Raw genomic sequence first — 27,582 nt, 5'->3', positions numbered from 1 at the left:
ACTGCACTCCAGTCTGGGTGACAGAGTGAGACTCCAACTCAAAAAAAAAAAAAAATGTACCTTTCAAAGATCTTGAAAAACATCTGAGCCAGACACAGTGGCTCACGCCTGTAATCCCAGCACTTGGGGAGCCCAAGGTGAGAGAACTGCTTGAGACCAGGAGTTTGACACCAGCCTGGGCCACATCCTTAGACCTCGTCTTTACAAAAAATTATACAAATTAGCTGGGCATGGTGGTGTGCACCCACAGTCCCAGCTCCTCAGGATGCTGAGGCAGAATGATTACCTAAGCCCAGGAGGTCAAGGCTGTGGTAAGTTGGGATCACGCCTCTGTGCTCCAGCCTGGGCAAAAGAGTGAGATCCTGTCTCAAAAAAAAAAATGGGTTGGACACAGTGGCTCACACCTATAATCCCAGCACTTTGGGAGGCCAAGATGAGAGGACTGCCTGAGTCCATGGGTTTGAAAGCAGCCTGGGCAACTTGGTGAGACCTCACCTTTACAATTAAAAAAAAAATGGCCAGGCGTGGTGGTACATGCCTGTAATTCCAGCTACTTGGAAGGCTGAGGCGGAAGGATCACCTGAGTCCAGCAGGTCAAGGCTGCAGTGGCCATGAGCATGCCACCGCACTCCAGTCTGGGCGACAAAGTGAGACTTCAACTCCTCCCCCCAAGAAGGAAGAAAGAAAAACATTTGAAAGGCAAAAAAAGCAAAACAACAACAAAACACCAGAATCACAAAAGAGAGGGTAGCTAGCACTTGAGTGCTCAGTGCTCAAGCAAGTAAGCAAATGTGAGAGTGAGTGCATAGACGTGAGCACAAATGCTTACAAGGAGCAAATCGATGAATATTCCAGGCAGAAGGAACAGGTAGAAAGTTTTGAGGTAAGAATAAGCTTGGTACTAAACAAAAGCCAGAAGGCCCACATATTCGAAGCAGCGTGGATGAAGGAGAGGGCTGTCCCATTGCCAGCAAGGACTAGAGCCAGTGCTAGACTTCTGACTTGGAGAAGCAGGCAGATTATGAAGTGCCTTACGAGGCTGTGTTGAGAAATAGTTGTTGTTTTTACGAAAAAAAAAAATCAAAAATATTTTTAAAAACTAGGAAGACAGACCCCAAGCTGGGTGGGTGGTTATTAGTGTCAAATATTACAGAGGAGTTAACCTCAAGAACAGTAGCAGTGATAAGCAAGGGCTATATGCAGTCCCGAAGACAGATTCTTACAGCTAGGATGGCGATTTTGCAAGTTAAAAGCCCTGTAACTACATCAGGCCACTGTGGCTAAAAGTCATGAGCTAATGACTTGAGGCTAATTTTTGGCAATCTTGGCTGCAATAGTACAATATCAAAGGCATCTAAATTATTAGACCAGATTCAAAAGCCACTAATCCTAACCTCCTTTCAGAGGGATATCAACAACAGCCAGTTTTAAGTACTGAACAATAAAATTCTTGCTAGCAGATCTTTCTGTTTCCAGCTGCCCTTTGCTGTTAACTAGTGGACTTCTTTACAAGGGAATGTTTTTTTTTTTTTTGGAGTTGGAGTCCCACTCTGTCACCCAGACTGAGTGTAGTGGCCACTCCCGGCCACCGCAGCCTCGACCAGCTGGGCTCCGGCGATCCTTCCACCTCAGCCTTCCAAGTAGCTGGAACTACAGGCGCGCGCTACCACGCCTGGCTACACAAGGGAATTTTTTTCCTTTCTGTTTAGATACTCTCCTCTCCACTACTTCTAAAATCAGTAAAATAAGACAGTTTACTATACCTAGGATAGTAATTATACTGATTTAATTTACAGATGTCTGTCAAAAGATAAATTATACATATAAGCATAGTATACAGAGCTACAGAATTCTCCAGAATGCCATACACCAAAACATCTTCAAGATCATGGTGAAATAAGAAAATCAGAAAACTATAATGAGTTTTCCACAAAACTAAGTTAAGAGCAGTGACTCAGAACTAACTTGCTAGGTTCAACATCCAACACCATCACTTACTAGCTATGTGACCTCGGACAAATTACTTAGTATCCCTGTACCCATTTTCTCATCTGTAAAATGAGGATAATAATAGAACCTATTTCAGAGTTGATGTGAGGTTTAAATACATCAACATTAATATGTAAAAACTATTTAGAATAATGCCTGGCAATTGCTAATAAGTCATAAAATAAATGCTAACTGCTATTAAATGTTAAGGCTTTCCTGCCATTCTGGGAGTACATGCTTCCTAGAGCATCTCTTCTGGTGTTGAAAGTATACTGTGCAACATGAAATAAATGTGATACTATACGGTCATTTTCCTGTATGTCTTTAGTGATTCCTCTTGTGGCCCCTACCTCAGAAAGACATTTTTAAGAATGAAAAAAAGAAGAAGCCCAGAGCGGATGCCACAGCCGCCCTGAGGGGCCTCGGCCTCGAGTGACGATGGCAGGCGATCAGGGCTGTGTGGGGAACAGGAGCTGGGGATTCGTCAACCAAGACACAGCGGACGCTAAGCCAGACCAGTCCTTGTTTGTGCCGTCACTCTTCAGTAAGAAGAAAAATGTCTCAGGACGATCTGTCAAGACCACCCGGGATCGAGCATCTACGTATTGGTATAACATGAATTTCGAGAAGGTGGGCAAATGCATCATAATAAACAAGAACGTTGACAAAGTGACAGGTATGGGCATTCGAAACGGCCTTTTCAAGTGCTTTCAAAGACTGGGCTTTGAGGTGGCTGTCCACAATGACTGCTCTTGTGCCAAGATGCAATCTCTGCTTTAAAAAGCTTCTGAAGAGGACCATACAAATTCAGCCAGCTTCGCTTGTATTCTATTAAGCCATGGAGAAGAAAATTTCATTTATGGGAAAGATGGTGTGACACCGATAAAGGATTTGACAGCCCATTTCAGGGGGATAGGTGCAAAACCCTTTTAGAGAAGCCCAAACTCTTCTTCATTCAGGTTTGCCGAGGGACGGAGCTCGATGATGGCATCCAGGCTGACTCAGGACCCATCAATGACACAGACGCTAATCACCGAGACAAGATACAAACTTTCTCTTTGCTTACTCTACAGTTCCAGGCTATTACTCATGGAGGAGCCCAGGAAAAGGCTCCTGGCTTGTGCAAGCTCTCCGTTCCATCCTGGAGAAGCACGGGAAAGACTGGAGATCACGCAGATCCTCACCAGGGTGAACTATACAGGGCAGCCAGGCACTTTGAGTCTCAGTCTGACGACCCGCTCTTCCACAAGAAGCAGCAGATCCCGTGTGTGGTCTCCACGCTCACCCAAGAACTCTCCTTCAGTCAATAACTATAACTATTCCAGGGGGCAGTCTGACTGAGAAACTCCAGTTCACTTACTGATGAATCTGCTTTTCTCTTTTTACACTTTTGAAATATCTGGAAATTCTACAGATTTTATTTTCAAGAAAATTTATGGATTCAACAGGGAAGAAACTTTCTGGTGCTGTCTTATGTTCTCTGACTTTTCAGAGACTTTTTTTTTTATAATATTATTCATTTGATGACTGTGCCATCTTCTCTTAAAATTAGCTTTCTCTTTGTATGTTTTTCCCTTGTTGTCACACTTAATAAATGCAACAAAAGTGACCTCTGGAAAAGGCCCTTAACTGTGTCCACTGTAGTTGGTGATGACACTGGTATAGCCAGAGATGTATTTGGGCAAAGAGAATCCCAGTGTTTGGCAAAAGATCAGCCAAAGGGATATCTGTTGGCCTGTATTGCAGAAAGTGGATATTAAGTGTGATTTGTGTGATTCTCCATGGGCTTAGGGCATATTCTCATGTAAAGATTTCCAGATAAGTTAGAGAAGATAAAATTTCATGACTCTACCATGTATCAGTCAGGATCCAGTCTGGGAAACAGAAACCGCTTGTGTTTCAACAGAGGGAAGTGAATACAGGAAGTTGATATACCTAGATGATGAAAGAGAAGCTAAATAGCAAGAAGCTGTTACCATACTCAGGGCTACAAGGATAACGGAAAGAGGTGTGGATGAGTTTAGAAGCTGGGATCATCCAGAGGAGCAGGTACCATGGTGGGGGCTGCCTGGTGGGGCAAGGGTCACCAAGGGATTGTGGGAAATGGAGCCATGGCAAGGACAGAACCACTGCCTGTTACGGAGGCAAGGCCAGAGCTGAGTCAGATACGGAGCACACCCTGGCCTTACCTCGCCTGCCCTTGAGTCTTCCACCAGCACCTTACCATTCCAACCCTACTCGGAAGCCACCTGGCAAGAGCCCGTGGGAGTGTGTTTTGCTGTGACACAGAGCACAGAGGGGATAGCGAGGCAGGGAGGATAAAGAAATAGAAGTCTGCCCGGCCCATAATGTGAATATAAGTAATCATATTCCCTGATGTTCAACAATTCATCCACTCAGTCATTTACTCAGTGGGTTGTCAGGTAATCTATGTATGTACAAAATAATGTTATAGTTTTATGTAATCCCAGCACTTTGGAGGCCAAGGCGAGTGGATTGCCTGAGCCTGTGGGTTCAAGACCGGTCTGGGCAACTTAGCGAGACCTCGTCACTCAATAAAATAAAAAATAGCCATGCGTGGTAGTGCACGTCTGTAGTTCCAGCTACTCGGAAGGCTGAAGCAGAAGGATCACTGGAGCCCAGAAGGTCAAGGCTGGGGTGGCTGTGAGCATGCGTGCTACTGAACTCCAGCCTGGGCGAAGGAGTGAGAACTCCAACCCAACAACAACAAAAAAAAGAAAAAAGAAAAAAAGAAAAGAAAAAGAAAGAAAGACTAGCCAGGTGTGGTAGTGTGCATCAGCAGTTCCAGCTACTTGGAAGGCTGAGGTGGAAGGATCACCGGAGCCCAGCAGGTCGAGGCTGTGGTGGCTGTGAATATGCCACTGTACTCCAGTCTGGGCGACAAGAGTGAGACTCCAACTCAAAAAAAAAAAAAAGAAGTAAGAAAGAAATAACCCTAAGTTAGTCTCTAACACATTTGGGTGGGGAGAGCGGGGGTGTTTACCTGTCCATAAAATCTAAAACCATGGTTTTACAATAAAAAGACAAAAAAGAATATCACATTCCTGTCTCTTATTTCCTTCAACTGAGAAGAAAACAGTTAATAAACTCTTTTAGACTAATTAGCCAAGAAGTTATTGTTCCTTAAAATTATACATTCAAATCTGATAGATTCTCTATTAAAGAGTCAAACGCAAGTTATTCTAAATGCCCTTAAAAAAACCTCACCCAAAATAGATAAAAGTAAAAAGGTTTTGAGTTTCATAAAACTGCATACCAAGCCCAAAGCATATAATAATACTTACCCTATATTCAAAATCTGCAAATTCCCTGCCCCCACGACCTCCTCTGAATCCACCACGAAATCCTCGAGGGGTGATGAAGGTACCACCTCTGCCACCACCACGCCCTCTGCCACCTCGGAAACCAAGACCTCCTCTGCCTCTGTAGCCCCCACGGCCACGGTTTGGGCGCAGTGGGATTCCAAATGTTTCAGCATTCAATCTTCTTTCTTCAGCCCAAGTTGGTCTCCGTTCTCTATTATAAAAGCAAATGACTATTATAAAAGCATATCAGGTTTAAAAGAACATTCCTCAGCAAAAATATTCCGTGCTATTCCCAAATTAAGGCTAAGTAATGGCAAGGTATGGTGGTTCACACCTGTAATTCCAACACTTTGGAAGTCTAAGGTAAGAGGATTGTTTGAGGTCAGGAGTTTGAGACCAGCCTGGGCAACACAGCAAGACCTCAGTTCTATTTTTTTTTTTTTTGAGTTGGAATCGCACTGTCACCCAGGCTGGAGGGTAGTGGAACGCTCCCGGCCACCACAGCCTTGACTTGCTGTGCTCTGAATGATCCTTCCACCCCAGCCTTCCAAGTAGCTGGAACTACAGGTGTGTGTTACCATGCCCGGCTAATTTTTGATTTATTGTAGAGACAAGGTCTCGCCTTGTTGCCCGGGTGGGTATTGAACTAGTGGGCTTAGGTAATCCTCTTGCCTCGGCCTCCCAAAGTGCTGAGATTATAGGCTGAGCCACCGAGCCCGGCCTCTATTTTTATTAAATTTTTTTTAAAAGGATTAAGTAATTTCTAGAGCTCACTTATCTAAGTTGTCACAAACTGTCCATGGCATATGAGTTCAATATGTTCCTATAATATTGTTAAACTTCATGTATAACATGACTAATATTAGTTTCTCGCAAATACAGCTGATAAAACCAACCAAAAAAATGGGATCATAGCCCCAGTACAACAAAAATTCAGATATAACGAGATTGGTAATGACTATGCTTTCCCTTCAGCCCCCGTGGAAAAGAGGGAAAAGCTAAGCTAAGCAGGGAAACCTCTCAGGAAGCTAGGGGATGAAGGACAAGTCTCAGGGTCCCCATTTTGCTCCTATACCAGTCTCTGGATCCGATGCCAATTAACCCCAAAAGTGTCTGAATTGTTGGAGCTGTTGGCCACTCTAGATAACCACAAGATTTAGAATCATCCTCAACCACAGTTAAACTGAAGCGAACAACTGCCACCAGGTGGCACTACACTGCAGCCAAGACAAGGACAATTTAGACAAGGCAGCAGAACCTCTAGAACTCTCTAGTTTATAACAATTCGTTCTTTAATGAACCTCAAAAATAATATGCCAATTTTTGAGACCCATATTTACTACAATGGCAGAGTTTTACTGTATCAGTCAACTTTTTATTAGCATTTGGCCTTGGCTTCATTTGAACTACAACGTAAATGTAAAGGGGTAAAGGAAAAGTTTACCTTACTTAGATGTCACACGAATGCTTTTGTTTTAATTACTGATATTCAATGTAAATATAACCCAAAGCAAAAGTATACTTTTTTCTTCTTTTCCAGGAATGATTAATTTAAAACTTAAGTATATTTTCTTTCAGTAAAATCAAACATTTGAAAAAATCAACTGTTGGCCAGGCTCGGTGGCTCAGCCTATAATCCCAGCACTTTGGGAGGCTGAGGTAAGTGAACTACCTGAGCCTGTGGTTTTGAGACCCACTGGGCAAGTTGGTGAGACCTGTCTCTACAATAAATAAATAAAAAATTAGCTGGGTGTGGTAGCGCACGCCTGTAGTTCCGGCTACTTGGAAGGTTGAGGCGGAAGGATCGTCGGAGCCCAGCAGGTCGAGGCGGCGGTGGCTGGGAGCGTGCCACTGCACTCCAGTCTGGGTGACAGAGTGAGACTCCAACTCAAAGAAGAAAAATCAACTGTTAGATTAGATATTTTTAAGTATTCATTAAACCCTGTGAATTTATATCAAACCATTCCATAACTCAATAACTTCAGAGCAAAAGAACAACTTAGAAGACTGTACCTGTTATCATCACAAGAAATATTATCAAAAAAGGATTTTGTTTTGTCATAATAGCAATTAGGTCCAAGGGGATCTTCTTCATCAGCATTTCCTTCACTGTTTTGGGTATCGACTCCAGAGTCTCCTTTATCTTCACCATTTACAGGCTTCTCCTGTTTCTCAAGTTTATCTTCTAAGGAAAAACAAGCATATACCATAAAAATCAAGACCTAGAGTAAATGAAATGAAATTCTAATCTGAAAAACATCTATAATTTACAATTCAAATAAGACTATTTTCTGAGGAGAAAAATCAGGCTAGGCAAGTGACTCACACCTGTAATCACAGTACTTTAGGAAGCTGAGGCAAGAGGATTGCTTGAGCCCAGGAGTTTGAGACCAGACTACAACAGAGACCTCGACTCCACAAAAAATAAAACAAATTAGCTGGGCGTGGTGCCATACGTCTGTAGTCCCAGCTACTTGGGAGACTGAGGTCAAGGCTACAGTTGAGCCACGAGCATGCCAGTGTACTCCAATCTGAGTGACAGAGTGAGACATCAACTCAACAGAAAAAAAAAATCAGGCTGGGCATGGTGGCTCACACCTGTAAACCCAATACTTGGGGAGGCCAAAGTGGGAGGACAACTTGAGGCCAGGAGTTTGAGAACTCCTCCAGAAGTTGGAGGCTGCAGAGAGCTATGGTCATGCCACTGCACTTCAGCCTGGGTGACAGAGTGAGATCCTGTCTTAAAGAAAAAAGAAAAATTCAAAGCTTACCTTTCAGTTTAAGTTTATTATGAAATTCTCTGTCAATCTCCTCCTTGTTAAATTGTGCATTTGCACTTTCAAAGTCAAAGTCTTTCTCAAATTTCATTGGACCATCTCGCCGAATACCAAATCTTCCCCTGCCACCTCGATGACCCCCACGCCCCCTCCTTGGAGCTGAAGGAGCACCTGGAGCTATGTTAATAAAGAATACATACAAAGGACATTCGATATATAATAGCTGGCTTAGGAGAGAAGATGTTATTGTAGTCTTTACATTAAATGGTCAACCACAGAAATGCTTACAAGTCTCCCTACATATTATTATATTTGTATTCTTTCATATAAAATAAAATATTGAGCTTTGTTAATATTTAATATATAATTGGGAACAGCACACATAAAATTTATAAACATTTATACTTATAGGGTCCACAGTCACATGTGTTATTGATAGAGTACACAACCAAATTTGCAGACTTCTGCACTAAATTAATATATGCTTGCCGGGCTCGGTGGCTCAGCCTGTAATCCCAGGCCTAGGGAGGCCAAGGTGAGTAAATTGCCTGAGCCCGCGGGTTCGAGACCCACTTGGGCAACTTGGCAAGACCTCATCTCTACAATAAATTTAAAAAAATTAGCCGGGTGTGGTAGCGCGTGCCTGTAGTTCCAGTTACTTGGAAGGCTGAGCGGAAGGATCACCGGAGCCCAGCAGGTCGAGGCCGCGGTGGCCAGGAGCGGCCACTGCACTCCAGTCTGGGTGACAGAGTGAGACTCCAACTCAAAAAAAAAAAAAAAAAAAAACAAACATATATATATATATGTTCCTTTCTCCTTACTGCTGTATCACCAGTACCTACAAAGTGCCAGAGACAGATTAGGTTCTCAAAATTTAGAAAGCCTTTTATAGAATCGTAGGAACAAAGATTTGTAATAGAAAAAATAAATGAACACTAATCAGCACAATTTGGAAGACAGGGTTATTTCTACACCTCAGATAAAACAACAGACAAGCAGCAGCACCTTCACCATCTCCCAACACCTTCTACTTCCCCTTGACCACCTCCCTCTAAATGGCTTTACATTACTGAATTACAGCCTTCCTGTATCTGTGTATTCTCTCTCTGTAACACAATAACAGGATTTTAGTCAATCACATGAGACAACATAATATAAAAAGAATGGCTAAGAAAAAAAGAGAGAAATAGTATTTGATGTTAACTGAAAAATACAGAGCCTAAAGCAGTATGAGTTTAATGGTTATAATTAGGACTACAGGGTTACAAACAGGTTTGTAGTCACTATTTGCAGAGGTTTGGCAAACTGTCTGGGTTTGAGAAAATAAACTACAAAACCCCACAGGAACATATACAGACACTTAAATCTAGATAATCAGGAAGTTTAAAACATTCAGCTTTGTTATTAGAAATGCCTTAGGGCCAGGCGTGGTGGCTCAAGCCTGTAATCCCAGCACTTTGGGAGGCTGAGGTGAGAGGACAGCTTGACATCAGTGGTTCAAGACCTGCCTGGGCAACTTGGTGACACCTCATCTCTAAAATAAATAAAAAAAATAAGCCAGGCCTGGTATCATGTGCTTGTAGTTCCAGCTACTTGGAAGGCTGAGGCGGAAGGATCACCTGAGCCCAGCAGATCAAGGCTGCGGTGGTGGTGACCATACCACGGCACTCTAGCCTGGGCAATAGAGTGAGGTTCCAACTCAAAAAAAAAAAGCAGCCTGGCGTGGTGGCTCATGCCTATAATCCCAGCACTACAGGAGGCCAAGGTGAGAGGATTGCCTGAGTCCACACGTTCCAGACCAGCCTAGGCAACTCGGTAAAACCCCATCTCTACAATAAATCAAAAAATTAGCTGGGCATGATGGCGCATACCTGTAGTTCCAGCTACTTGTAAGGCTGAGGCAGAAGGATCGCCTGAGCCCACTAGGTTGAAGCTGTGGTGGCCGTGAGTGAGCATGCCACTGCACTCCAGCCTGGGCGACAGAGTGAGACTCAAACCCAAAAAAAAAAAAAAAAAAAAGCCTTAGCCACAAGCCAGAAAATACAGACACCGTGATCCTTCTGTCTTCAAAAAATAATGTTTTGGGTATGGATGTCTATGTCTGTAAAATCTAAGAAAAAAAAATCTGAAAAGTACAAGAATATTCACTGTTCTGCTAATGAAGCCCTGGGGAAGAGGGGGGTGACTTTTGAAGGGCAATAAAAATATATTTTTTTATTTATTACTCTAAATAAATAAATATAAATATGCTTTTTAAATGCTGGGAATATGGCAATTATTTTGGAAGAGTTCTTTTTTCCCCCAAATTAAAAAAAATAAAATATAACAAATTAAAAATTAGCATATACAAAAACATACATTAAAAAGTACAGGAGAAATAGAAGTGTTTATACATTTAAAAATATCATACCGGCCGGGCTCGGTGGCTCAGCCTGTAATCCCAGCGCTTTAGGAGGCCAAGGTGAGCGGATTGCCTGAGCCCACGGGTTCAAGACCCGCCTGGGCAACTTGGCGAGACCTCATCTCTACAATAAATCAAAAAATTAGCCGGGCGTGGTAGTGCGCATCTGTAGTTCCAGCGACTTGGAAGGCTGAAGTGGAAGGATCGCCAGAGCCCAGTAGGTGAGGCTGTGGTGGCCAGGAGAAGCCACTGCACTCCAGTCTGAGCAACAGAGTAAGACTCTAACTCAAAAAAAAAAATCATGCCTAGGTTTCTGAAATTAAGTGAAAGATCACTTCCCAATCATTATCTAAAGAAAATAATTATACATTGCCTTTTTCTAATTTGGAAGTTTTAAATTATAATTTATCCTTCACTAGTAAATTTAAAGATATTAATAAAATGAATAATTTTGGAATGTTATAGATTATAAAACAGATAAAAAACCTTATAAAATCAATAATCATGAAACAAAATCAATGTTCTTAAGCAACTGCTTTAAAAAAAGGCTCTGAGCTTAAATAATTTTAATGAGAAAACTTTTCAAACACATAAGGTATAGATATTTCTATTCACAAAAACACAGAAAACAAAAACCAATTTTATAACAGTAACATGAAACTTGCACACACAAAAATACACAAGAGGAAGCCATGGAACAAATATAAACACACAAATCCTACTAGTAGACAACATGCAAGAATGTATTAAAAGACGAACTGCCTTCCATCTAGGATTTTTTCCAGAAAATTAATATTTTTAAAAACCTTTTATTTTAAAGTAACTACAGACATAGGAACTTGAACTAGTCAGAGTGTTCCTTTGTGCTCATCACCTAACTTCCTGAACTCCACAGTAACATTTTATATAATTATTATACATTGTAAAAATCAAGAAACTGACATTGGCACAGTATAATTATCTAAACTACAGACCTTAACCAGATGTCACCAGTTTTTGTGTGTACTCAGTTTTTGGTATGTCTTTATGTACAATTCTATAATATTTTGACACATATATGGATTCACATAACCACCACCTTAATCAAGATAAAGAACTGTTCTGTCACCATAGTGACACTCCCTGGTGCTCCTCCTATTTTAGAGTCACTTCTCACTTTTGAACTTTTATAGGAATTATATATTATACATTTAAAATGTTCACCCTTTTGAGAAGCACAGGATATGACCTTCAGATCCAAGAACTTACCTATTTGTCTCTTGCTATCATTTCTGAGTTGCTCATTTTCTGGCCTTGATACTTTGTGTACTTCAGCTACAGAAGACAAGCAAAGTGACAAATCAACTAGAGCACATAATCAAAACTTCTGTTGTTAGAAATGGGGAAAAAAATTTTAAGAACCCACAACAAAACCTGTGCAATGGACAAAAAACTATTTCCCCCCAACACTTCAAGTCATTCTATCAAGTTCAGTTTAAACTTTCTAGGATCGTGCACATGAAGTAAATCCTTATAATGAAAATACGATGAGTGGAAAATGTCGATCAATTAAGGAACAGTAAATAGCTAAAATTCTACCTCGCCTGTGCTCCTGATTCTCTATTGCTTTTTGGCTGGTAGATGGCAAAGGCCTGGTTGATACAGGGCTCCTTCTCCCAACAGGTGCTGGAGCAGGTAAGTGGGCCGAAGCGGTCTGTACTGCTTGTTCCATGGTTGGGCTTTTTCTCAAAGGGTCTAACTGAGGGCTTGAACGACCTAAAATGTAACCAAAAGATAAGAAACTACCCTACTGGGAATTTCAAAATAATCTAGACCCTAAAAAAATGTTTGTGTCTACCAATTCAAATCTGTAGCACACAAATTTGAATTAATCTGCTTATTAGACCAGTTTTAAAGTGTTTATCCACAGTAGGCTGGTTAAAAAAAACCAATAATGTTAAAAAACCACAAAACAAACCAACAAAAAAACAAACCATGCCCATAACAACTCATCTGTGGAATACAGTTTAATTTTTTAAAAAATTACTGCCTGGTGCAAGATCCCCTAGGAATATTTTATCAAAGATCATGTAGGCAAGTCAGATGTAGGCATTCCCCAATAACGACCACAAGATTATGATGACTTGTTTTGACTTTTTTTTTTTTATGTTGGAGTCTCACTCTGTCACCCAGGTTGAAGTACAGTAGCACACTCACCGCCACTACAGTCTCAACCTGCTGGGCTCAGACGATCCTTCTAGCTCAGCCTTCCTATTAGCTGGGAATACAGGCGTTCGCCATCACGCCCGGCTAATTTTTTGATTTGTTGTAGAGATTAGATCTCCCAAGTTGCCTAGGCTGGTCTTGAACTCAGGCAATCCTCTCACCTTAACCTCCCAAAGTGCTGGGATTATAGGTGTGAGCCACCACGCCTGGCCTTGTTTTATCTTTTTTAGTACATTCCGTAGATGACAAAAATGATACTTTTCTATCTATAGGTATTATCTCTATCAAATTTCTAAGAAACTAAAGAACTAGAAAGTTAGGTAGGTGAAGCTCTTTAATATCTTAGTGGCTTGGGTAATTAACATAACTAAAAGATCAGCAACCAATAAACCCTTCAGATAATTACAAAGGAGTCGTACTAATCCCCTACCTTTTAAAAAAGATCTCTTGGCAAGTTTTTGCTTAATATAGGGTTTGTACTTATAAATTCTATTTTTTACTTTTATGAGGTCAGAGCCTGGTCACAGCATGAACTGAAGAAAGTAACATCTGGTGCTCCCATCCTGCTTTTTGTCCCTACAAGTTTGCTGTAAATGTCTGCTCAGGGAGTTCTCACATCCCATGATATTATACCAAAATATAAGGCTTTGCTTAAAGAATTACTCATTTTATGCAAAAATATTCCCAAATATGCTGCAAATATTACTGTCCTTCTGTTAACAACTGGTAAACTGATGAGTGCTGACAATGCATTGATTATTGTGCCTCTAGATGCTTCAGGGAAAATTTATTACTAGTATTCCCCAAGTTTATGATTACCTAAAGTATGCAATTACAAATGTGTAATGCCATTTCAGCCACTAATGGCAAAGTTATTTTAGCCAAAAAATTAAATTGCTATTAAGTCATTCAAAAAGTTGCCAATAATAGAAATATTGCAATTTTTCTACTAATTATAATGAGAAATCAAGATGATTTATTAAGTGTTGGCCTATATGATAACATTTCATAATCATTTATGGCTATAAAACACAAATGTTGTTTTTTTTTGTTTTTGAGTCAGAGTCTCACTCTTGTTGCCCAGGCTGGAGTGCAGTGGCACAATCAGGACTACCTTGATCTGCTGGATTCAGGTAACCCTTCCACTTCAGCCTTCTAAGTAGCTGGGACTATAGGTGGATGCCACCACACTCGGCTAATTTTTTATTCATGCTAGAGACATGGTCTTGCCATGTTGCCCAGGCTGGTCTCAAACTATCAGGCTCAGGCAATCCTCTTGTTGCCCTCCCAAAGTGCTAGGATTACAGGCGTAAGCCACTGTACCCAGCGTTGGGGTTTTTTTGGTGTTTTTTTTTAAGTTGGGGTCTCACTCTGTTGCCCAGCTAGAGTACAGTGGCACAATCCTGGCTCACCACAGCCTCAGTTTCCTGGGCTCAGGTGATCCTTCTGCTTCAGCCTCCCAAGTAGCTGGGACTATAAGTGTGTGCCAGTTAATTTTTTGTAGAGACAAGGTCTCACTATGTTGTCTATGTTGTCCAGGCTGGTCTTGAACTCCAGGGCTCAAGCAATTCTCCCACCTCAGTCACCCGAAGTGTTGGGATTACAGGTGTGAGTCGAGTCACTGTGCCCAGTCTAAGTTTTTTGAAAATACTGCTAATTTAAATTATATAGTACTACACTAAATGACCTTGTAAGTTTATAAAACTACTATATCAAGAGTTTCTTTGAGAAAAGATCCTGAGACTCACACATATTACAGAAGCACAAGCAATGGGGCAATCATAGCAAGTAACAAACTCATTGGTTGTGTATTTAGAGCACCTTTTTACTATTTAAAGACTACTAATCATAAGACCAATTTTGTTATAAGTAGAAAAATATAGGTGATTTGAACATATTACTAGGAATAAGCCCAGAAGGTATTTCAGCAAAATAAAAACACACCCCTCTTCCTTGAGCTATCTTCACATTCTGTTTTTACCCTGTTGCCCAGGCTGGAGTGCAATTGCACAATCATAGCTCCCCACAGCCTCAAACTCCTGGGATCAAACGATCCTCATGCCTTAGCTCCTGAGTTGCTGGGACTACAGGTGTATATCACCATGCCTGGCTAATGTTTTTTATTTGTTGTAGAGATGAGGTTTTGCTATGTTGCCCAGGCTGGTCTCGAACTCCTAGGCTCAAGCAATCCTGCTGCTTTAGCCTTCCAAAGTGCTGGGATTACGGGCATGAACTACTGCATCTGGCTTATGTTCACATTCTTAGCATAGTTCAAAGAAAATTCTAGGTGTGTTAGTTTTGTGAAATTCAAATGCAAACTCCATGGCCTTCTCTGCCACAGCTTTATATAAATATACCTCTAACTTTAAGTAGTATTTTAAATTTGACAATTTAATCTATTTAAAACTTATTTTTGTTAAGTGCTCAGCAGGAGGAAAGAAATCTAGAGTTATTTTTCCCAAATGACCAGGCAGTTGTCTGCCCCAACATTATTTTTTGGAACAGCCAGCCTTGTTCAACTAATTTAAAAATAATATATCATCTACTAAATTCTTATTTATACTTGAATCTATTTCTGACTTTTTTTTTTTTTTTTTGAGTTGGAATCTCACTCTGTTGCCCAGGCTGGATGGAGTGCAGTGGCATCCATGATCATGGCCACCCCAGCATCGACCTGCTGGGCTCTAACAATCCTTCCACCTCAGTTTTCCAAGTAGCCAGAACTACAGGCGTGCACTACTACGCCCAGTTAAATTTTTATTTATTGTAGAGACGAGGTCTCGCTAAGTTGCCCAGGCTGGTCTCAAACCCGCCGGCTCAGGCAATCCACTCGCCTCGGCCTCCCAAAGTGCTTATAGGCAGAGCGACCAAGTCCAGCCTATTTCTGACTTTATATTGTTTCATTCACGTCTAAATTTATTCCTGAACACCTTATTTTATGTGTATTTTATTATTATTATTTTTTTAGGTTGGAGTCTCACTCTGTCACCTAGACTGGAGTGCAGTGGCCGCTCCCGGCCAACGCAGCCTCAATCAGCTGGGCTCCGGCGATCCTTCCGCCTCAGCCTTCCAAGTAGCTGGAACTACAGGTGCACACTACCACACCCGGCTAATTTTTTATTTATTGTAGAGATGAGGTCTCGCCAAGTTGCCCAGGCGGGTCTCGAACCCAGGGCTCAAGCAATCCAATCACCTCGGCCTCCCAAAGTGCTGGGATTACAGGCTGAGCCACAGAGCCAGGCCTGTATTTTATTATTACGTAGGTAAGCCCATTATTCTGTTTATTCTGTTTTTCAAAACTGTCCAGCTGTATTTCCATGTCTGTTTTTAAACCAATCTTTCTGTATTATTCAGATCCCCTACTATTCCATTTGTACTGATTGAAGATGCAGTACATTTAATTAATAGGAGAAGTAACGCTATCTAGGAACAAGAATCTAGGAATCTTTTACCTAGGAACAAGATAGGTTTCTCCCTTTATATGTCTTCTTTTATATTCCTCTATTGCTTTATGCATTTTTCTTAAAAGAAGTTGGTCATTTTTCTTATTATATATTTTGTACACAATTTCTATTTTTTTTTTTTTTTTTTGAGTTAGAGTCTTACTCTAGCCACCCAGGCTGGATGGAGTGCAGTGGCATGCTCATGGTCACTGCGGCCTCGACCTGCTGGGCTTAGGCCATACTTTCACCTCAACCTAACAAGTAGCTGGATCTATAGACACACGCTACCATGCTCAACTAGTTTTTGTGACTTATTGTAGAGACGAGGTCTCACCAAGTAGCCCAGGCTGGTCTCGAACCCCTGGGCTCAGGCAATCCTCTTGCCTCGGCCTCCCAAAGTGCTGGGATTACAGGTTGAGCCACCACACCCATTTGCCCTGACATCTTTTGTAATCAGTGGGTTAGATTTTAGGACCACTATTGATTTTTATATGCTTATTTTATATTTTACCTCTGTCTAATTTAAGTCTCTTATTAGTTTTAACTTTTTGGTGAATTCTCAATTCCAACTAGAAAATCATAGCACTGACAAATAATGCTAATTCTAATATTTATGCCTCTTATTTCATGTGTTCTTAATGTAGCTAAAAACTCCAGAATAATACTGAGTAGCAATGACAGCAGGTATCCTTATTTGTGATTTTAATAAGAATTCTTATGGTGCTTCAATATTAAGTTTGATGTTGGCTATTGATTAAAATATCTAACATCTACTGAGCATGTTCTATGGTTAGGAACTATCCAAGGGTGTTTGCACACATTCCTGAAAACTTAATTCTCACAATCAGTCTGACCAGGTAAGTCTCATTTTATAGTTTAGGAAATAGATGCTTGAAGGATTATTTTCCCTAAGTAAAAAAAAGTCAACAAACACACACACAAAAATAAAGTTATACTAGCCTAGAAAAAAGTCTAAATGAATATACAACAAAATGTAAATATTTGCTATTTCTGGGTAATGAGATTGTGGGTATTTTTATTGTCTTCCTTATGCTTATTACTTTTATAATTCATCTACAATAAATCTTTAGAATGTTAAAAATTAAGGTATTTTAAACCAATGTGAATAACAGTAACAATGGCTTCAAAATATCTTATGTGAAACATAAAGGATTATGTTTAGCATTGGTTTCATTTTTTTACCCTCAACAGCTTGTAAAAATACAGCCCTGTGATTAAGCATCATTCTAAAATGACTTTACACTGATTTGAAAGTAAACATCAAATAAAATTAAAATAAACATCCACATAAAGTGACAAGCCAGTACTAACCATGTTAGCAGCGCATAAAAATAGACAGGGAAAAGCTAGTTGAGGTGGTACAAGCCTAGAGTCCCAGCTACTCGGGAGGCTGAGGCAGGAGGATCATTTGAGCCCAGGAATTCGAAGCCACAGTATATTATTACAGTACCACTGCACTTCAGCCTCAGCAACATAGTGAGACCTCAACTCTTAAAAAAAATTAAAAAATAAAAATAGATATAAAATTGTGTGACTACTGAAGGTTAAGAGACTGGCTGGTACAAAACAGAATTTTTTTAAAAAGGAAACAAGATCCTTTAAGCTTATTAAAATGCAAATCCCCAGGCTCCAGGAATTCTGATGTAGTAAGTCTCAGGATCTGAATTTTAAAGAAGCACTCCAAATGATTCAGTTTTGGGTGATACACACTGAGAACCACTACGGTACATCCTGTGAGGATGTGAGGGAAGATGCAACAGCATAATGAATAGTTTTTCTTCAGATGGTATTTCAAAGCCATCTAAGATAGCTCATTTTCACAATAAGCCTGGGGCTAATTTGATATTGGTTAAGTATTATATACAAGTTACAGTGCTACTACAAGTTATATAAATGTTTTGCAAAAAATGTCAAACTTAGAGAATGCTAACCATTTCAGTTTCATGATCTAAGAATTATAAAAAGTCTCAATAATTCAGTAATATATTTATTGCAATACAAACAGTGGGAGAAAATTTTTAAAGAAATAAATGAAAATAATACATGTGATTTACATGCTGCAAAAGCTCATAACATTCAGAGAAAGACAAAAACCACTACAGAAGTTTAGTATGAAAATATCTGAAAGAAAAAACAGCTTACCTTGTGATAACTGTGTTTTTAGAGATCTTGTTTCCTGTGTAAAGGCAGAACCAACTGCACTGCTTTGGGATAAGGTACCACTGTTTGATGTTTCTGTTCCAAATGATGTCAAGGAACTTCCAGCTTGAAGAGATTTTTTTTAATGATAAAATTTTTTTTAAAAAAAAGTTTTGCACTTTTCAACTATACAAAGTAATATAGGATTTTAATAATCAAAATGATTATTTATCCACCCTTCCCATAACATGTGTGCAAATTAATAATCTCAGAAATTCATTAAAATATATCAAATAACAGTTTGGGAAACTAGCCAATTATATAGTCCAAAACTAACAGTTTGGGAAACTATCAAATATGGGGAAAATAGCCAATTATATAGTCCAGTATCCTTCGGTGCAAACAATTGTTATAAAATATGCAGTATATTCCACTAGGTAATTATGCAGATGGGAGAGCAAGGACCCACATCATTTACAGAAGTAGCAGGAATGGTACATTCTACATCAACATTAAGGTTCAATTATTCTAATACAATACTAAGTATGAGCACAAGTAGCCAAATCAGCAGACAAGTTTTAGTAACTTTTGCAGCATACCAAGACAACACACAGAAAACTCCAGCTTCCTCTTAAGATGGGACTGTGAGGTTGCATTCTGCCTGAAGCAGATACAAAGTTCTAGTAATACAAGTAACAAAATCCCTAGAAAAGGCCAAATTCTCTGCCATACTGGTTTATGTCAATCTTCTTCTCTAGGTTTCTACATACTGCTGTCTTCTCAATATTTCATCTATGGAGACTTTTTCTATATTTCAACAGTCCCCCTTCTCCAATCTCTAAATCCAATCTAAAGATGGGAGTCAGAATAATCTTTTACAAAAACAAATATCATCACATTACTACAGTGCTTAGGACTTTTTGACATCTTCCACTGTCTTCAAGATACAAGTTCAAACTACTTGACTCCGTCTATAAGGCCCTCCCTTACCTGCCTACCTCTTCTTTCCTCACTTTCCTTATTTTCACCAGTCTGTCCCACAACAGATTCTTCTCCTCTTAAAACATGAAGATTACAGTCATGCCCCTCACAATCTGCTCATCTCCATGCTAAACCTGGAGACCTCCTGGGGATGAGTGTCACAGGCCTAAGGTCACTCACATTGGGTTCAGCATAAACCATCTTACATTTTTTACAGTTTGGCATCTTTCATCAACTGTATGGTTTAAGGCAGGTTTATTTTTCCACATAGATATCCAGCTATGGCAACATCATTTGTTAAAATTATGTTCTTCTCTCCATTAGCACCTTTGTTATAAACCAGTATGAATGTAGCTTTACAGTAAGTCTTAAAATTGGGTGGTATAAACCTCAAAATTTATTCATCTTCAAGATTGTTTTGGCTTTGAATTTCCATATACATTTTTAAATCACATGTCATTTTCTACTGAAATATATCTGATGAGATTCCAATTGGGATTACATTGAATTCGTAAATCAATTTGGGGGAAAGCATCACCTGAAAAATATTCAATCTTTCAATCCGTAAGCATGGATTAACTAGCAATTTGTTTAGATCTTCTTTAATTTTTCTCAGCAGTATTTTGTGGTTTTCATTGCAGAGCAAGGTTTTCTTAACTTCAGGACTACTGATATTTTAGGCCAGATAATTCTTGGTGGTAGGAACATATCCTAGCATCCCTGGACTCTACCTACCAGATACTAGCTGTGACAACTGAAAATGTCTCCATACACTGCCAAATGTTTGCTAGAAGGATAAAATTAGCATGCCTCCACTAAGAACCACCGTTACATATGTTTTAAATTATCTTGTTATACTCATTCCTGGATATTTGATGTTTACTGATGCTACTGTATGCAGTGTGGTGTTTTACAGCTCACTTCCCAATGATCTATTCTATGTCAAGTGTTAGCAAACTTTTTCCGAGTGGCCAGACGGTAAATAAAATATTATAAACTCTGCAAACCATATAATCTCAGCCATAACTACTAAATTCTGTCTTTATAGGGCAAAAGCAGCCATAGACAATATGTAAATAAATGGGTATAGCTGTTTTTCAATAAAACTTTATTAACAAAACAGGGGGCTGACTGGATTTGGCCCACAGGCCAGTCTACCAATTACTGTCTGTTCAGAGTACAATATAACTGTTACCTGTATATATACCAACAATATATATACCATATATCTAAGCCCTTACTATGTTTTGTTGTTTTTTTTTGAGTTGGAGTCTCACTCTGTCGCCCAGACTGGAGTGCAGTGGCCGCTCCCGGCCACCGCAGCCTCGACCTGCTGGGCTCTGGCGATCCTTCCACCTCAGCCTTCCAAGTAGCTGGAACTACAGGCATGCGCTACCACGCCTGGCTATCCATGTTTAATTCATTTATTCATTACAGTGGTTTTAATATTCCTTTGCATTTTCCATGCACACATCATGTCACCATCAAATAAAAGACATTTTCAATTCTTCCTTTCCAACCTTTAAGCCTTTTCTCTCTTTTTCTTGCCTTATTGAACTGCATAGGATCTCCAGAATAACACTAAATAGAAATGGCAAGGGACAATTTTGCCTTAAATTTATTCCTGACTTCAGGGGAAAGTATTCATTTCGCCATTATATGTGACCATTTTGGTTACTGGTTATATCACTGATAAAATTACTGTAAATTCTCTTCCATTCTTTAGTTGCTGATAAATTTTATCACGTAGCTGTTCAGTATTTCTATCTTTCTTTTTTTTTTTGAGTTGGAGTCTCACTCCGTTGCCCAGACTGGAGTGCCATGACATGCTCCCGGTCACCGCAGCTTCCACCTGCTGGGCTCCGGCGATCCTTCCGCCTCAGCCTTCCAAGTAGCTGGAACTACAGGCGCGCGCTACACGCCCGGCTAACTGTTAATTTATTGTAGAGATGAGGTCTCGCCAAGTTGCCTGGGCGGGTCTCGAACCTGCAGGCTCAGGCAATCCACTCACCTAGGCCTCTCAAAGCGCTGGGATCACAGGCTGAGCCACCAAGCCTAGCTGTTCAGTATTTCTTGAAATGACTACAGTTTTTCCTATTTATTTTGTTAATGTGGTTAAGTTACTAATACTTTTCAAATGTTGAAATAACTTTTCAGTCCTAAGATAAACCTCACTTTGTCATTATAATACTATCCTTTTTCTGAACTGCTGGCTTCTACTGCTAATATTTTGTTGAAGATTTTTACCATATCTATGTTCATAGGAGATAATGATCTATAATTTTCTTGTAATAATCTTGTCAGATTCTGTACTTTATCTGGCCATGGTTAACTGGTTAGTAATGTTCCTTCTTCAATTCTCAAGGGTTTGTGTAAGATTACTAAAAATTATTTCTTCCCTAAATGGTAGAATTTATCAGTAAAGCAAACAGTCTAGAATTTTCTTTGGGGTAGATTTAACCCTTCGCACTCGGATGTCCCTTCTGAGGGGATATCATAAACCTGGCAAACCATTCCAATACCCCCTTGAAGTTTTCCATTCACACTACACAAAAAAGCAAACAAGGAGATGGAATATAGGCTAAGATATGATTAGTTGAAAAGTGGTTTTCAAGAATCATGAGAGTGTCCTTTGACATCTTCTTTGAACAACAAACCGGACAGTCAATTACATATTTTTAATATGAGAAGAAGAAAAGGATTCTGCACTATCCGAATAGATGGAAAACATCAAATTAATACTGTATAATATGTATCAATGACTCTGCAATGCATATTGGTGACTCATACATTAGAAAAATGTAAGATAGAAAATATTGATTTTTTGTTATATACAAAATTCCATCATAAGCAAAATATCATTACAATAGAATATTTGGCTCCAATGCTATACTATTTAATATGAAGTGATTCGTTTTTTATTATTTCTTAAAAACGTGCAGTTGAGTTCCTGGTAGGTGATCCTCAAGATGTCTCCGAGTGCAAAGAGTTTGGAAACTAAACAATTATAGTTTCAACTTTATAACAGACATAGAAATACTGAGATTTTATTTTATTTTTTGAGTTGGAGCCTCACTCTGTCGCCCAGGCTAGACTGCAGTCCTACGATCATGGCTACTGCAGCCTTGATCTACTGGGCTTAGGCGATCCTTCTGCCTCAGCCTTCCAAGTGGCTGGAACTACAGGCGCACACCACCATGCTTGGCTAATTTTTTGATTTATTGTAGAGACGAGGTCTCGCCAAGTTGCCCAGGCTGGTCTTGAACTTTTGGGCTCAGGCAGTTCTCTCATCTCTGCCTCCCAAACTGCTGGGGATTACAGGCATGCCTATCAATTTTATGAAATTTAAAAGAAGAAACAACTCTTGGCTTTGTTGACACTTTATTTTTTAATACATGTACTTAAAACTATGAAACTAGCTCTCTAAGTAATGCACTAGCTATACCTACAAATTTTGATATGCTGCATTTTATGATCATTAAATTAAAAGTATTTTCTAATTTCCCTTGTGATTTCTTCTTGATCTATTACTAACAAGTTCACTTGACTTCAAATTATTTGGAGATTTTTCTAATTACCTCTATTAATTCCCAATTAATTTCTTTGTGGTTTGAGAAGATACCATATATAATTTCAATCCTTTTGGAATTTAAGGTAATTTTTTATGACCCAGAATTTGGTCTGTATTGTTGATTCAACACCTGCAACTGTTGGGTATAATGTTTTATAAAAGTTATGCACACACTTAGGATTATACCTTCTTGATCAACTGACTTTTATTTTTTATGAGGAACCCCTCTATATCTCTGGTAGTACTATTTTTTTTTTTGAGTTGGAGTCTCACTCTTGTCACCCAGGCTGCAGTGCAGTGGCACATTCATGGCCATCACAGCCTCAACCTGCTGGGCTTAGGCAATCCTGCCACCTCAGCCTTCCAAATAGCTGGAACTACAGATGCACACTACTATGCCTGGCTAGTGTTTTTGTGATTGATTGAAGAGACGAGGTCTCTCCACGTTGCCCAGGCTGGTCTCAAACCTCCAGGCTCAGGCAATCTTCTCACCTCGGCCTCCAAAGTATATAAAACAGTTTTCATGTTATTAGTATTTGCACAGTATGTCTTTTTCTGTTCTTTTACTGTCTTTCAGTGCATCTGTTACAAATATCATATGCTTGGGTCTTGTTTTTATAACTCAGTCTGATAATCTCTGCAGTTTAATTGGAATGTTTAATTTCTTATACTTTACTAAAGTAGATCTTTAACAATCCTTGGTCTGACATCCACAATGCCTGAAATACGCTTCTGGCTTTACACTACCTGTAAAATTCATAAGCATGTCTTCTAAGACACCATCAAACTCAGTGGTTAAAAATTAATCTGTACAAGACACGGGAGACCTAAGATAATTATAATTTTTGTATGGTTTGACTATTTAACTAACCAAAATATTCCATTTGTCTGTCTATTCAATCAATATTCCTCCATCTTGCCCATAAGACTATAATGAGATTTAGCAATCTGTCTCAATTATTTGTGAATAACTAATAACCTTATTAAGTAGAGTAAGTAACAGGGAGGAAAAAAAGATCTAATTGTCCCTATGTTCCTTTGTTTTAATCCTTGCTACAGTATTAATTTATATGGCTGGTCTATTTGTGCCAGTCACCATTTCTATTAATTCTTTTCCTGATTGTAGTAGAAAGCTTGTTGTCCACTATTCAATATTAACAAACAGGAATACTGTTTTGAAGCTTTGTTTGCTGTGAGATGTTTAATTTTTTTCTAAAGGTACAGAAATTAAGGTAAATAATGAGCTAATCTCTGTATATAAGAATTATTTTAGCATCAGTTTTAAAATATAGTGCTTTCACTCTATCCGATATATTATTCTTTTCAAAGTATATGATCTTCAGACTTGCCAAAAAAAGTATGCTGTAATCAAACCTTTGGGTTTTGTCAAATTGATAGTGATGATGTCTTAGTGTAGATTTAATTTATATTTTTTTTATTAAAAGCAGGATTTAAGCATCTTTTTTACATGTTTAAGGACTATTTACATCTCTTTTTCTGTATTGTCAGTTCTAAACCCTTGCTCAGTTTTCTGTTGCTCTGATTTTTTTTCCTTTATTTTTGGAAGCTCTCTATATAAAAAATATTGACTCAGATAAAATGCGAATAAACTGTTAAAATATATGAAAATTTAATTGTAAAAACATTTTCCCCATCAAACAGCAATAGCATAATTCTATCCTTTTAAAATCAGAATACTAGAGACCAAAACTAAGAAAAAGGAGATTTAGATTAAAATCTGGTTTGCGGCTGGGCTCGGTGGCTCAGTCTGGAATCCTAGCACATTGGGAGGCTGAGGCGAGTGTGCTGCCTGAGTCCGCAGGTTTGAGACTAGCCTGGGCAACTTGGCGAGACTTCGTCTCTACAATAAAACAAAAATTAGCTGGGCATGGTAGTGCACGCATGTAGTTCCAGCTACTTGGAAGGCTGAGGCAGAAGGATCGCTGGAGCCCAGCAAGTCAACGCTGGGGTGGCCATGAGTGTGCCACTGCACTCCAGCCTGGGCGACAGAGTGAGACTACAACTCAAAAAAAAAAAATCTGGTTTGCTTTGTGCCAACACAAACTATCTGAGTTAATTCCTTTTCTCAAAAACGTATGCCACCTTGATCAATGCTATAATTTTCCTTTTCCTCATTTGGCAACTTTTAATATGCAGTTTTCTAACTAGCCACTCCACAAATCCTAACCAACCTGAAAATCAATCAAATCAAAAATAATCTGGCACTGCAAAATTATTCTATTGATGTGGAAAACACCAGTAAACCCCTCTATCTTTGTGACAATCAAAGAAAAATAAACCAGCAACCCACAATATTAAAATTAGCTAAAAACATTTATGCAAGCATTTCACCACCACAAGATATTCTGATTAAAAGTACAGACCTTAAAAAAATGATAGAAACAGTAGTTGCTAGAACCTGTTCAAATCATTATATATTAAATCATGCACACTTCTTGGTAATAGAAACTATTCATTTTAGTGAAAGAAGTCTCAAAAAAGTATAATATAATTTGCAACTATCTCTTATTTGTTTTTTGGCTTTTTTTTTTTTTGCATTGGAGTCTTACTCTGTCGCCCAGGCTGGAGTAAAGTGTCATGCTCCCAGTCACTGCAGCCTGGACCTGCTGGGCTCAGGCGATCCTTTCGTCTCAGCCTTCCCAGTAGCCAGAACTACAGACTCACTCTAACACGCTCGAGTAATTATTTTGATTTATTGTAGAGACAAGGTCTCACCATGTTGCCCAGGCTGGTCTTGAACCTGCAGGTTCAGGCAATCCTCTCACCTCAGCCTCCCAATGTGCTGGGATTACAGGCTTGAGCCACCAGGCCCGGCCATCATTTCTTATGTGAATCCATAGGAAAGGATTCAAGAGTTACAGCTAACAGAGGATAAATCTTGACTTAACATATATAAGTAACATTAATCTTACTGCTTAAATAGGATTAGGAGATTTATGGACCAAGGTTATACTGTCTATTTTACCTGAAATAAGTATAAAAGAATTAATATTCAAATATTTTGATTCAGAAAAATGTCAAACTCATGTTAAAACTGAGAAAGTACACAGAACATCAATACATTCCTCATCTAGGCTCATCAACTGCTAACATCTTGCCACACCCACTCCATTTCTCTTTTTTAAAATTTTCTTTTAGAGTTATCGGATACATGTGAAGATTTACTGCCTAAGTAAATTGCATGAAGGTGAGGTTTGGGCTTCTAGCCAGCCCTCTCTAGCCCTGGTAATAGACCATGGTATCCTTTTCCATTTCTTTACACCTTAATATGCACACTTCTCTTTTGCCTACCCAGGCCAAAGTCAATCTGATTCTTTACCTTCATTATTATTTATTTATTTTTATTTTTGAGTTGGGGGTCTCACTTTGTTGCCCAGGCTGGAGTGCAGTGGCACGATCACAATTCATCATAGCCTCATATTCCTGGGTTCACGTGATCCTTTTGCCTCAGCCACCTGAGTAGCTGGGACTACAAGTGAGGACCATTTTAAAAATTTTTTAATTTTTATTTTTGTAGAGACAAGGTCTTGCTATGTTGCTCAGGCTGGTCTTGAACTCATGGGCTCAAGCAATCTTCCTGACTCAGCCACCCAAAATACTGAGATTACAGGTGTGAGCCACCATATCCTGCCTGATCCTTTATACCTTTAAGCACTTCAAAACCATCTCTCCAAAATAAAAACACTGTCCTATATGTTTAAGCAAAAAATCAACAGTAATAACACCATCTAACATTTAGTTCATGCTCAAAGTTCCTCAGCAGTTCCCAAAATGTTCTTACATCAACTTTTTAAAGCCCAGGATCCAATCACATATTACATTTGAATGCTATCTCTCTTCAGTCTCCTAAAACAGTTCTGCTGCCTCCTTCTGTTATTTATAACATTGAATCCTTTGAAGAGTTTGGATATTGTTTTGCAGAACATCCCACCTTCTAGGTATGTATGCCTATTTCTTCATAATTAGATTCTACATTTTCAGCAAGAATACCAACAAAGGTGATGTTGCTCACTCCACCAATCATCACATCAAGAGACACAAAATTATTTTAACTATGACAATGATAAACTGATGGTTAAGATAGTAACCACCAGATCACTGTTATAAGGAGACATTCTCCTCCTTTGTAATTAATAAGTAAACTATAGGACGATACTTTAATAAGACATCTTAATATTCCATTCCAGCACCTTTCACCCAATGACTTCAGCATCCAGTGATAACCCTCACTAATTATTACAAAATGGTTATCTTCTTTATCTACCACTCCTTTTATTTATTAGCAGTCACTCATTTTTCTGTGAAAAAACTATTCTCTTTCTTCTTTTTTCAAGGGGTCCTTGCTCCTTTTAGTGAGGAACGGTACTTAGAAATCAAGAACTGAGTCTACATGTATTCCCTGCTACTGAGTTTCCATAACTTCTAGGTCCTTTCTAGAAGGAAATTACCAGTTTTTAAAAAGGAAGTTCACACTCACACCTTCAATTCACATTCAACATCAAAGGGTTTTTTCACCTTTCCCCATCCCATATCTGTATCTCCCTTTTCCATGGTTAAGAACACTATTGCCCCAACATCAACATTTTATTCATTTGTCCTATCCTATAATACATTCAAAACAGTCAAAGAATTAACAATAACAATAACACAAACCTAAGTCAATTTTCTTAATAGTTCTATCTGCTGTTAGAATATATCCTATTAAGTG

The 27,582-nt window shown here is 39.1% G+C and overlaps 1 protein-coding gene and 1 pseudogene across 1 annotated transcript in view; one reads left to right on the top strand and one right to left on the bottom strand.

Annotated features, from left to right (window-relative positions):
- LSM14A (LSM14A, mRNA processing body assembly factor) overlaps nt 1-27,582 on the bottom strand; it is a 69,131-nt gene that overhangs the window by 8,531 nt on the left and 33,018 nt on the right. The window contains exons 4-9 of the mRNA XM_008069505.1: nt 18,305-18,427; nt 12,072-12,248; nt 11,742-11,807; nt 8,087-8,269; nt 7,329-7,500; nt 5,295-5,526 (exon numbers count right to left, since the gene is read on the bottom strand). Of these exons, the coding sequence (XP_008067696.1) occupies nt 5,295-5,526; nt 7,329-7,500; nt 8,087-8,269; nt 11,742-11,807; nt 12,072-12,248; nt 18,305-18,427 (953 nt within the window). The remainder of the gene's footprint in view (nt 1-5,294; nt 5,527-7,328; nt 7,501-8,086; nt 8,270-11,741; nt 11,808-12,071; nt 12,249-18,304; nt 18,428-27,582) is intronic.
- Nucleotides 2,428-3,299, top strand: LOC103272030 (annotated as a pseudogene).

Source organism: Carlito syrichta, unplaced genomic scaffold, assembly GCF_000164805.1.
Source record: "Carlito syrichta isolate Samal-C Ts95f unplaced genomic scaffold, Tarsius_syrichta-2.0.1 Scaffold111373, whole genome shotgun sequence".
Lineage (NCBI taxonomy): Eukaryota > Metazoa > Chordata > Mammalia > Primates > Tarsiidae > Carlito > Carlito syrichta.
This window is presented reverse-complemented; position numbering and strand designations above follow the sequence as displayed.